Here is a 12,709-nt window from a genome sequence, read left to right as displayed (position 1 = left end):
GGCAGCCAACAGTCACATGTGGCTATTGAGAATCTGAAATATGGCTAGGATGACTAATATTTGGTTTAAGTTTAAATAGCCACAGGTGACTAGTGGCCATCATACTAGACCACGCAGGTCTAAGGTGATTGGAGGACCAGACAACCTGCAAGACTGCACCTTTATTAAATTGCCAGATATTTTAACAGGTACTAGGGTTACAAAACCAGGAGATACTATTTCCCTCTAAAGGAGTTCAGTCCAGCAATGGAAGACAGATATGCAAAACCTCTTCGAAAGATTATTCTGCCAACAGTATATAAGATGGATTAAAGGGGCAAGGGCAAAGATAGGCCACTCAAGGCCAAATCCAATTGTCCAAATTAAAAGATGAGAAACCTCATCAACAGTAGTAAAGGGATGCATGAGCAAGGTATTAAAACTCTGACCTGTCAACACCTAGTAATCAATGGGAAATAAATGCGAAATTGAGAATAATTCCTTATTTCTGAATCATTATATCATTCACCAAAAGAATGTAAGAGAATCAGGTTTGGGAAGAAGTAGTGAATTCAGTTTTGGATATACAGAGTTTAAAGTGCCTGTGAAGCATCCAAGTCTCTATGTTGAACAGATAACTGGACATACGTACAGATCTAAAATGCACAAGGGCGGTTTGGTTAGGAACACAAACTTGTGAATCATAAGTATGTAGGCAGCAGAGGAAGACAAACTAGCAGACACGACCATCCAGGAAGGGTGAAGAGCTAGAAGAGGGTCAAGTACAGACCTTGCCAACACTGATATTTAAGGAGTAGAAAGAAAAGAAAACAAAGAATGCAGACAGGAATGAGAGTAGTCCAAAGCAGCTCGTCTCAGGAAGGCAGAGATTCTGAAAATCATGAGCAGAAGCCAATAGTGACAAACTATAAAATGGCTGATGATTACTGAACACTTACATTGTTGCAGACATTTTCTAAGAGTTTTTTTAAATACAGAAACACATTTAATCTTTTAAAAAAATGATATAAGGCAGTTTTTACTGTAATCCTATTTTATAGATGAAGAAATGTAGGCACAGAAGAGTTAAAGAGTGCACTCAAGATCAACACGACAGTGAGGAGCTGAGCCAAGATCTGGACACAGGCAGTGTGGTTCTAGAGCCTGCACTCTTACCACTCAGAAGAGAGAAAGAAGTCCAGCAAGTTAAGGACTGAAGAACATTTGAGTGCAGCTTCAGCTGGAGCGCAGACTAAAATGCGCATGCAGTATGGCTGAGGGGGGCATCAGCAAATTTATACCCCTTGCCTTTTCACGTGACATAAAATAATGCAAAAAGCACATTTCTCCACCCTACTAGTCAGGCTCAATTAGTCTCTGAGGGGAGGGCCAGAGGTAATCCTTAGAAAAATTAAAGTTGGACAAGCACCTACCAAATGTTCTCAAAATAGTTCTCACTTTAAAAGGCTTTTAAGAATCCACATGATACATAGGACCTAGACACCTTTTATAAAGAAAGCTCACCCTTTTGATGCACACCTAAGGTTAAGGATACTAATCTAGTTCCAGATTATTGAAAAAGAACCATTTGCTAAAGGACAAACTGATATTGTACAGGCTTTGGGCTAATACAAAGCAAAACAGTGAGCTACTTTTGTAGTAGAGCAAATATGTCTCCCAAATAATGAACGTATTTTTTAACTAAGTTTATAAATTCATTTTATACTGAATTTGATTTTATTTGTATCATCCTCATAACACTGGGTTATCAAAAATGTCTATCCCTTGTCACATCCTGGTTAATAATTAACTGTAAATTTACAAGTGTGGAGGTGAAAAGTTGAAGGGGTTCATATCCAAGCTCCCCAACTTTCTTGGTAAAGGTGAGATCATCCTATTTTACTGGAGCTGCACTGAATAGGAGGTTGAGAATGGTAGTGAAGGTGTGAAAGAACTTTGCATGGAGTAAGTAAGGATATTTGAAATTCTGGTGTGTATGTCTGTGTGCATTCAATTGCGTATGTAGTTCTCTCAATCATGACTCATTTACTTTTATTAGTAGTATTATAGTACTTATTATTTGATTATTGTAAGTCACCTCTATCAAATGGCTAATTAGAAAAAGAAGGAATTGGAGGCTAGAAAGTACAGGAGGGGGTAGGGGAAAGCATATGTAAAATAGATTGTTTTTTCATTTTTTAAAAGCAACGACCCTCTCCCTTTCCACCCTCCAACCCTCTGCAAAAAAACCCCACCAATGCTTATATGTACGCACCGCATAACATTATCCAAACATGGAAAAATATGTGTCCACAATGGTTAACACCAGTGCCTCCAGTACTAGCTGGGGAATAGGGATATAAAGTAGGTAAGAATAAAAACACCAGCAAAACAGAAACAGACCTATGGTATAATGTTAAGTGAAACTAATAAAATAAACACGAACAAGGGCAAGTCAACATGAATTATTTCATTCATTCAGCAAAAATTTGTTCAATGAAAACATACTGAAATGATTAGGTGGATGCACTGTGAGCAATTTCTAACTTGGTTTGCTATAACTTTGACATGGTTTTTAGAATAAAGTGAGAGTAAAAGAAAAGCAGATGAAAGAATAGAACTACAGATATTTGCACAGTGATCTTGTAACAACAATACTTTTGTGTCTGCAAAGGAGGTATATAAACTGGGCCATCACATACTGTGGACTGAATTGTTGTCTCCCACCCCCAAATTCATTTGTTGAAGCCCTTACCCCCAAATGTGACTGTATTTGGAGACAGGACCTTTAAAGAGATAATTAGGATTAAATGAGGTCATAAGGGTGGGGCCCTAATCCAGTATGACTGGTGTCCTTATAAGAAGAGGAGAGGAAGAGACAGATGCACACATGCACAGAGAAAAGGTCATGTGAGGACAAAGTGAGAAGGCTACTTTCTGCAAGCCAAAGAGAGAGGCCTCAGGAGAAACTAAACCTGCCAACATCTTGATCTTGGACTTCCAGCCTCTAGAACTGTGAGAAAATAAACTTATGTTTTTAAAGCCATCCAGTCTGTGGTATTTATTATGGCAGTCCTAGCAGCAAAATACACATGCTTTGGATGAGGTTATCATTGGCACAACAAATAATATTTAATCTGCTTAACAATGTAAAGTAAATTTAAAAAAAATGATTACACAACTGTATCCCTACTTACTCTTCCCAAGTATGCTGTGTGACTGTACTTCAGAGGGAGGACAATAGGACTCAGAAGCCAAAGTCAACAATTCTGAATCATAAAACAAAGACACTGAACTTCTGGAGAATTAGATATAGGAGGAGAGAATCCACCTTAGTCTCAATAAATCTAAAACTAAGAAAAATAATTTTTAGTCACTTCTTTGAAATTGCCAGTGAGGGAAATAATGAAAAGTTTCCAAGAAATGGGGGTTCAAAAGTAAACAGAATTTAAACATCAATTTAAGGTGCATAAAATGCTACTGACAGTTTTATTTAGTGCTGTAGTTCTCAACCTTCAGCAGATATCAGAATCTTCTGAAGGACTTGTTGAAACTTGTTAACTCTTCAAGTTTTAACATGTGTTAGTCAGTAGTTCTGATACGGGGCTCAAGAATTTTCAGTTCTAACATGTCCCCAGATGATGCTGAAAAGCTGCTTGTCTGGAGACCACACTTTGAGAACTACTTATTTAATGTATTTAGTGTATTGTATTTTAACGAATCTGCAAAGTATTATGGGATCTCACAGGTTCACTCATGGCTACAGTCTCCTTATACAAGATGTTTGTAACAAGTTCCTAAAAATCTTCTCTATCTATTTGAATTCTACCCTAAATTATTTCAAAATGTAATTGTGGGGGAGTGGGAAGGGAGTACTATAGTAATCAAAATGAGAGTCATTAAATCAAAGTGAAATCTGCCATGGACAACAGTTCTATGAGGTTTCAATTTTTAAATTACTAGCCATAAGTTATATTTAATCCAGTAAATAATGTTAAGAAAATTTCACTAACCTAAATCTTAAGAGTAGATTAAAAGCTGATATAAAAACAAGTTGTTTCCCTAGGTCTTGAAAAAGGTCCCTTTTTTAAATAAGAACTTCAGATTCATAACTAGGAATGAATAAACTGGCTTTTAAGTACAGAGTAAATATGATAATAATACTTACCTGGATGTGCCTTGTAAAAGGAGTAATTTCCATATGGTGTTTAGCAGTTTGTGTCTCAGTGGTCAATTATACACATAAACACAAACAACTTTACCATTATGGTAGAATATCATAAAATACTGAAGATACTTTATAAATGCCTTGATGATACATATGAAGTTTCTAAACTTGCAATAGGACTTGAAAACCGATGCAGAGCACTAGTTCTGCTCAGTAGAGAACTTGAAATCTAAACCAAAACACATTCTGATGGCTATAATATGCAAAATCTAACTTTACAACAGAAATAGTACCAATTCTTTGTCATTAATACCTTAGCAGTATATTGATACCTTTATAAGGAGTATTATATAACAGTTTAATATTTTCTTGTTCCTCTTCCACCCAGCATCTTTTATGAGAGGCACTTATGAAGAGCACTAGCTTTGGCGACGCTATAAGAAACATACACATAGTATAATGATATATTTTACTACACTAACAAAGTATCACTTATAAAGAATTTTTATAAATTCAAAAATAGGTTGTTGGTAACAATGATTACCTTTAAAGCATTGAATTTCATTCACAATATTACTTCATTAATCTTAAACAGCAGTTCCATCTACAAAATGTTCTACAGCTTTTTCCTTTTTGAAAAGGAGGTAAATAAATGCAGGTAAGATACTCATAACTTCTAGTTCAACAATATCAACTTCATTTCACAGCACTGATTAGTAGAGAACATTTTCAAATAAAGTAGTATACAATTTACAAAAATAGAATGATTATATAATGCAAACACTGTCCTCCATTATGAAGAATATGTGTGTGTATACATGTGTGTATGTATGTATATATACATATACATACTTTTTATAAGTTTCACTATTAAATAGCCCTTATTCAAGTACTTTTTTTCTGGTATCTCTTGAAATAATCACCTTGCTATATTATATGTAAATACATAAAAAAATAAAAGGTTAATCTAAGAAAAGGTTAAAAGTTTCAGTGTGGTTGACTTAAATATCAGCCGCTCACTTCAGTGAAAACCTGATTTGAATTCAAAACAGGTTTAGGTGCCATACTAAGTTTAACAACTTAGTCAAAAATACAGATATATTTAAGTGTCAAGTACTCAGTAAATTTCTAATGTGCTAACATTAGAGCAAAATTAAAAGTGTGTATTAATCTATTTATCACCCAATCTTAAACAATCCCCAGACAAAATTCATTTATATAACTAAAAAAATACACTAATATATAATATACCTGCTTACAAACACATAGGTAGCCATAAATAAAACTTTATTCTTTAATTTCATTTACAAGCTACCAAATATTATGTATTGTACACAGTGCTGAACACTTAAATGGCTGTAGTCATGGAGGATCCAGACTGAATGGAAAGCTGTAGATAAAGAAAAGATAAAAGCAAAGTAATACTGTAAAGACAAGTGGCAAAAGCATGGTTTTGCCATAATAAAATCAACTGGATTTGTAATTATACATCAGTTCTGGTTAAAACAAAGTCTGAGCGCCATGCGATTCTCAGCTTTGTTTGCAGTCTGGCTAAAGTCTGTAGAGTCCTTTCGTCTTCTGCGGTGATTAAAATAAAAAGTTAAAAACTATAGCAGCAACAAGCAAACCCTGTAACAGGAAGGCAAGGGTTAAGAACTAAAATAAAGTTTATACAGTGTGTTTAGGGAAAGTATGTGCAGTTTATCTTCCATCAGCAGGAGTCCGACTGAGGGACAACATGATTCGGGCAAATCGCTCACAGAGTTCATGCGTGGAGTACGGAGGTAACTTCGGCGGTTCATGGAAACCTTTAATCTCCGTAGAACAATCAAGCAGTTTTGGCAGAAAATCTGTCAGCTTCTCTTGGAGGTTTGCTGCAAATATAAACAATTAGACGTAACTAAAGATCGACAGGGAGAGAAATTATCTTCAACAAGATTTATTAATTTGGAGTGGTCAGTTGATGTTTCATTTCAAAACATGTAAAATCATTACCATTTGGGGGGAAGAAGTAAAACATAAATGGCAACAGTAGTGTGCACAGCTTAGTTTGTAAATAAGAAAAAAAACTGATGCGAATATAAACATGTTACAGAATATAAAAAATGATAATAACTAACATCTAATTCTAACTGCTTTTAATCCCAACACCCCAGGTGTCCACCTGCATTGTTTAAACTTACATTCCATTTCTTGTCCAAGATAGGAACACCATCGATTTCTCATATCTTCCACAGCAAGTATATCTTTCTCTTCCATTTCATCCACCAATAACAAGGGCAAAAATGGGACAATAAACTCATTCATGATAATCAGACCATTGTTTACTTCTCGATCCTCTCCAGATTCAAACAGTTCTGCAGCCTGCTCATTTAATTTCTTAACGCAATGAAAAAAAGAACAACAAGTTTGTTTCCTTTTTTAATTAAATAAAAATGTAAGTGTTAATACTGAAGGCAACATAACAAGCATGTTCGCAGACAGTATTAGAACAAATGGAAGTCACAAAACGCAACCTCAACCTATTGAGCAAGAAAAGTCTCTTAGAAAAGGCTATGCATATAACAACAGAAACAAAAGCAAAAAAGAAGTGGGAGAAATAATGTTGCCATGTTTTTAAAGCTTAAGTTCAGTTTATTTTACTTTGATCATCACTATAGGGACCATTTTAAAATTTGTTCTCCAGAGGTGAATTTCCCCCAATTCTAAAATTTGACAAGCACTCAAAGTAATTTTAAAAAGGAAGAAATTTTTGAAAAACTCATCATCTTTTCCATAAATGTCAACTCAACAGGGACTGTTATACTTCTTGATACAAAAATATAAAGGTAATCCATTAGTTCATTTACTCCTTCAAAAAATTCTTACTCAGTACATGCCATGTGCCAGAAACTGTTCTAGATGCAGGGGTACCCAAGTGATTAATACAGAAAACTCTCATGGAGCTTACAACCCCTTACAATACAGGGATCAGTAAACTTTTTCTGTAAAGGACAAGATAGGAAATATCTTAGGCTTCGAGGGCTATATCGTTTTCGTTGCAATGACTGATCTCTGCCGTTGCTGTACAAAGGCAGCCATACGTAAATGAATGAGCACGCCTATGTTTCAATAAAACTTTATTTATAAAAACAAGTGGTAGGCTGTAGCACAGGCCAAGTGTGCTGACATCTAATTGAGTAGAAGAGAGAAATCCATGTGATAAGAAACAGAGACATAGGAGACAGATAAAAAGGTACAGGTATAATAAGACGTTTATGTCTGAAGTCTTACGTTTACAGAATGATAAATATGATTTTTAAATAGTTTTAAGCTGAACTTCAAATACAAAAATTTTATTATTTCTTACGGTTATGTTATGTCATTCTTGTGCAATTTATCTTGATTTTGTAGAGAGGCTTATGCTGAAAGTCCAATTCAGCCACTAAGCAAATTATTTAACCTTCAGCAAACAAGTACCTTCCTAGCTTCAGCGTCTTTATATGAAAAATGAGATACTATTACCTTCCTTACACAGTGGTTAAGACGATTAAATGAGGTAAGCCTTTAAGTATCTAGTGTAATTTTTATAATTTGCTTTCGAAGACATGTAATTATTCTGAAATTCGATGTTAAGTTCACTAAATCAAAACATATCCTAGAAACAACTCAAACATAGTATGTCCAAAGCCAACCTTATTCATTCTCTTAAGAGTCCCGAAAGCCAAAGACAGAACTAGTAAGTCAGGCAGCCTTAATGCTTCTATTTCCTTCTTCCCACTCATCTAATAGTTACCAAGTCCTTGATTTCATTTCCTTTACCATCTTATATACCCTCTCTTTCATATTCATCGTACTTCTGCCTTAGTTGAGGCTCTCACCCTCTCTTCCCTGTCTATCTCCTCTAGAGTTCTTCATTTCAATCTTTACTCCTTTCCAGTTCATCTTCTAGTATACGACTGCCAGAATGATTTTCCAAAACCTGATCAAGCCAAACTTACACCAACTTTACAATGGTACCAATGCATTAGAATGGTGCATAAGCTTCTTCACAGTCTAACAACAAATCCTGTTGGCTTCATCACTTCCACCTAACCCTGTTCCTCATAACTTAGCCACAATGGATTTATCTTCATTTTCTGTTGTATACTTCCCATGCCTTTTTATATGATATTCCTTTGTCTGGAATGTTTTTCTCTCTTCTCTACAAGGCTTTAAACTCTTATTTATCCATCAAGATCCAGATCAGTGTTTATCTTATCTCTTAAGCTTCTCCCCAACAATTCCAGGTATATTATTTTGCATATTTCTCATAATAATACTTATTCTGAAATATAAAAATTATCTGTGTACATCACTCACCAGATTGAATTCTCTTAGGATAAATAATAGGTCTTATTTATCTTTGCATCCCTCAGAATCTGACACTCAGTAAATACTCAATGTAAAAAAAAAGAAAAACCTTAAAGGAACACTAAAATAATCCTCCTGAGGTTTTATTTAAATCCCTATGTGAAACAACAAAGTGTGGCTGGTTTACTAACCTAAAATGATAAAAGAAACACATTCTACCATTTTATAAATGTCTTAGAATAACCATCAAGTTTTTTTGATTGTATTTATGTTTAAAACAGTTTTACCAAAATATTTCAATATCCCAACACTGTAACGTTTTTACATTAAAAATTGCTTTAACTCATTCAATGCAAAATTTTATATAATTATATAAAACTGTACTTTTTTAAACTGAAATATATATAATTCAGGTCTTCCTTCTCAGGGGTTGATTAAAAACCTTTTGAAACTGACCAAATTAAGAATACCATCCTTAATGGATACAAACCATCAACAATTCAAGTCTTAAAATACACTCAAATGCAGCAAAATCAGCTAAGAGAAAAATAACAAGATCACAAGCCTCTAATATTCACATTCAAAAATTCCGAAAACATACCGCAGACTACAATTAACATATACTATGTAGTTCTACTGAAAGAAAACATTTCACCAGTACACCTACTTAAAGTTTTTTAAAGTACACATAAACCAAGTAACCTATATAGATTCAAAAATCATACTCTTGAATACCTTTATATATTTTATAGAAAAAAACTGCAACTTAGAAGTTCACAATCTATAGTCATGTTAATAGCTAAATAAAATCTAATCAGAAAAAAGTATAAAGATGGAATTTGTAATTTTATACATAACGGTTAGCTGACTCAAGAAACATTAACAAAGTACTCCAGATATCTAGAGAGTAAACTGGTGGGGGAAAAAAAAAACTTGCTAAAAAGATTTCTTAAAGTTTATAACAACAATAATATTTCAGCACATAGATAGTAAAAATATTTGAGGAAAAAAATTCCATTGACTAGGTGAAAAAAAATGATATGATACTACAATGAATCCTTTAACATTATGTACACCAAATATACTATTTATAAAAACTCAGAAAAATCTATTCTTTTTCTGGAATAATAATGATGATAATTCATCATTTAGGCCCTCTTCTGTCATCAAAAGAGGGAATGGCAGAATGAGAAGAAATCTAAATATAAAAATGTAATTATTCTGACCTCATTTTAAGAACATTTCTGGTTCATCATCTGTAAAACTTAAGATCCTTAAAGAAGAAGGGATAAAGAATTGAGTGTATTTTCCCACCTCAAGGGAATAGACCCAGATTATAGACATCATCATGACACCCCATCAGAATTAATAGTCAATCACTTATATATGAGTCTAGATAACTGCCCCAATGTAAGACAAAATGATAAAGTAAACACATACTATGTACATTCAACTTACTAGTAAACATTCTCTTCTATAATGTGATATCAATTCTTCATCATGTCCTCTGTATGGGCCTTTGGACAAGAGTTCTTTGTTATTCTGATAAGCACAGATAAGGAACAGCAAGGAATCTATATAACTTTAAAAAAAAAAGTACAGCATTACTATTTTATCTTTGTAAAAAAAGGTCAATTACAATTTTAAAGCATTTTAAGTACACATTTAAATTTTGATTATCCAGAACAACATTAAAATAAAAAGTATCATCTGATGATACACTGTATGCCTGAAGGCATCTTTTGAGTAACAGCCACATCTGAAACCAGCAGATAGTTGTCTTAAAAGTAAAACAAACAAAAAACAGAACTAGGAATTAAGAAAAAACTGAGAAAAAGGCCATAATTGATGAATTCAGAGTTCCTTCTGTCTTCCTTGGTATTTATTTCCATTTAGACTCAAAATTAACACTGATGTGAAAGTCAACGATCTGCTTTTTTTTTTTTTTCTTTCGCTACACGGGCCTCTCACTGTTGTTGTGGCCTCTCCCATTGCGGAGCACAGGCTCCAGACGCGCAGGCCCAGCGGCCATGGCTCACAGGCCCAGCCGCTCCGCAGCATGTGGGATCTTCCCGGACTGGGGCACGAACCCGCGTCCCCTGCATCAGCAGGCGGACTCTCAGCCACTGTGCCACCAGGGAAGTCCAACGATCTACTTTTTAAACAACATAATGTCATTTTTGTTTGAGGGAAGGATCAGATTACTTTGTTCCTTTATAACGAACAGCACTCGATTCATTCAGTGACTCTTTTTTAGTCAGGTTTTTTTCTATGTGAGGGCACAGTTCTACTCATTGAGAAAAATGTAAGAGGGGAGAATATCCAAAGGAGATGGGTGAAGTAGAAGGGAAAAAATGCTTCTAAATCTGGGAAATCTAGTGGGATACAAACAGACAAAAGAAAACACTAACATAAAAGGCAGGCAGGGTTAGGCCTTTGTTTTATAGTTAATATTAATATGTTATTTATATAAGTCTAGACCTTAAGAAGTTCAAACTAGGGGCTTCCCTGGTGGCGCAGTGGTTGAGAGTCCGCCTGCTGATGCAGGGGACACGGGTTCGTGCCCCGGTCTGGGAAGATCCCACATGCCGCAGAGCCTGCGCGTCCGGAGCCTGTGCTCCGCAACGGGAGAGGCCACGACAGTGAGAGGCCCACGTACAGCAAAAAAAAAAAAAACAAGAAGAAGTTCAAACTAGGTTTTAAAAAGGGAATATGGGAAAAATGTTTGAGTACTATATTTGTCTCTAAAACGATTATTCTTCTCCTAACATGCTGTAGGAAAAAATATATACAGCTATATATTTGTATAACTGAAATATGAAAGATATTTTAAGATATTTCCTATGTGTCAGATTTTCCAATCATAACGTATCTTCTCACAAATTCAGAAAAATGCAACATCCTAAAAAGTGAAATACTGTACAGAAACAATGTTTACTGCCAATCAGTGTTACTGTTTATTAATTTCAGGTGCTCAGAAACAAGTCTATAGTCCAAATGTTAAATGTAGAATTATGTGGAAATTAATGTACACATTCATAACAAATCAAATTACACACCTGAAACTACTTCATAAAAAATAAGTTCTTTTAAGTTATGTTTTGGAAACAGCTTTTCCCAGGAATTTGTTTTTGAGAAAACTTAGGGTATGAAATCTTATTTTGAAATAATATGGGTATAGTCTCAGCTAAAGCTTTTTTTGTTTAAAGAGTGATAATAATATTAAATGTTGTTTTACGTCACTAAGTTGAATTAGTTTGCTGGCACATCTACCTTCCCTTTTATAGCTATTAAGTTTCCTGTTGAAAGGTCTCCCCTGAATGACATCCATATCTGGCTTTCTAGACCTGAGTCATCGCTCTGAGAATAGCTCTGAAACTATGAACATGTTCCAATTTTCTAGTGAAGTACACAAAACGTTCTACATTTTATCAACGTTTAAAGTGCTTACACTTCAAGTAATCAGAATAAAATTCAGCAGTCCAGTTACCAAATTCTTATTTAAGATAAAATAAGACTATGTAGCCTGATAGATTCTCTTTATCTTCCAGTTTTACTGCTGTAAAATTATGGTTCCTAAAAACATGATTTCATTTCATTACTCAGAGAAGTAATAATGACCCATCAATAAATAATTCAATTTATGGCTTTCAAGTGCTAAGTTTTCATTAAAAACAAGTTTGACAAAACCTTTTGGCAATGTTTTATACACTGCTAGTAACGGTAACCGCTATATTTAAAGTGGTAAAATTAACATTTCTTTTTACAATATTCCATAAATATTATTTGTCACCACTACTGATTTTCTAGCTGACCTTTCACATTTGCTATGCTAAGAATATTCACTTTACCAACAAGAACATATTTAAGAATAAGCAAATTATGAAATTTAAACATAATTCCAAGTTATACTTAAAGTCCTTTAACAAATGTTAACTCAGAAAAGCTAATGTAGAAGCTATGCAGAGAGCAAGAAAATGACAGGCTCATCTTGTTAATTCTTATTGCGATAATGAATACATTTTGTCCTTTTCTGATTTCATTAAATTATACAAGAATACAGAGGTCTCTATTTCAATTTTTCTCTCCCTAGTTAGTCGTGTGACCTTGACAAAGTTATTGCAGCACTGTGGAGCCCAGTTTCTTTACCTATAAAATGGAAATACCTTTTAGATACTCTGTTCAATTGTAAGACCATATTAATATTTTTCTCAGAAAACTTAATCTCCA

At 34.2% G+C, this 12,709-nt stretch overlaps 1 protein-coding gene across 2 annotated transcripts in view; it reads right to left on the bottom strand.

Moving 5' to 3' along the window:
* Positions 1-5,413: 5,413 nt before the first annotated feature.
* The window catches only part of USP25 (ubiquitin specific peptidase 25), a 138,968-nt gene continuing 131,672 nt past the window's right edge, over positions 5,414-12,709 (bottom strand). For both annotated transcript variants that reach the window (XM_067739229.1, XM_067739230.1), the window contains 3 exons: positions 9,938-10,061; positions 6,331-6,526; positions 5,414-6,021 (listed from right to left, as the gene is read on the bottom strand). In XM_067739229.1, the coding sequence (XP_067595330.1) occupies positions 5,849-6,021; positions 6,331-6,526; positions 9,938-10,061 (493 nt within the window). In that variant the 3' untranslated portion in view covers positions 5,414-5,848. The remainder of the gene's footprint in view (positions 6,022-6,330; positions 6,527-9,937; positions 10,062-12,709) is intronic.

The sequence above is a fragment of the Pseudorca crassidens genome, chromosome 5, assembly GCF_039906515.1.
Source record: "Pseudorca crassidens isolate mPseCra1 chromosome 5, mPseCra1.hap1, whole genome shotgun sequence".
Lineage (NCBI taxonomy): Eukaryota > Metazoa > Chordata > Mammalia > Artiodactyla > Delphinidae > Pseudorca > Pseudorca crassidens.
The sequence above is the reverse complement of the archived record's forward strand: the minus strand, read 5'-3'. Positions and strand labels throughout refer to the sequence as shown.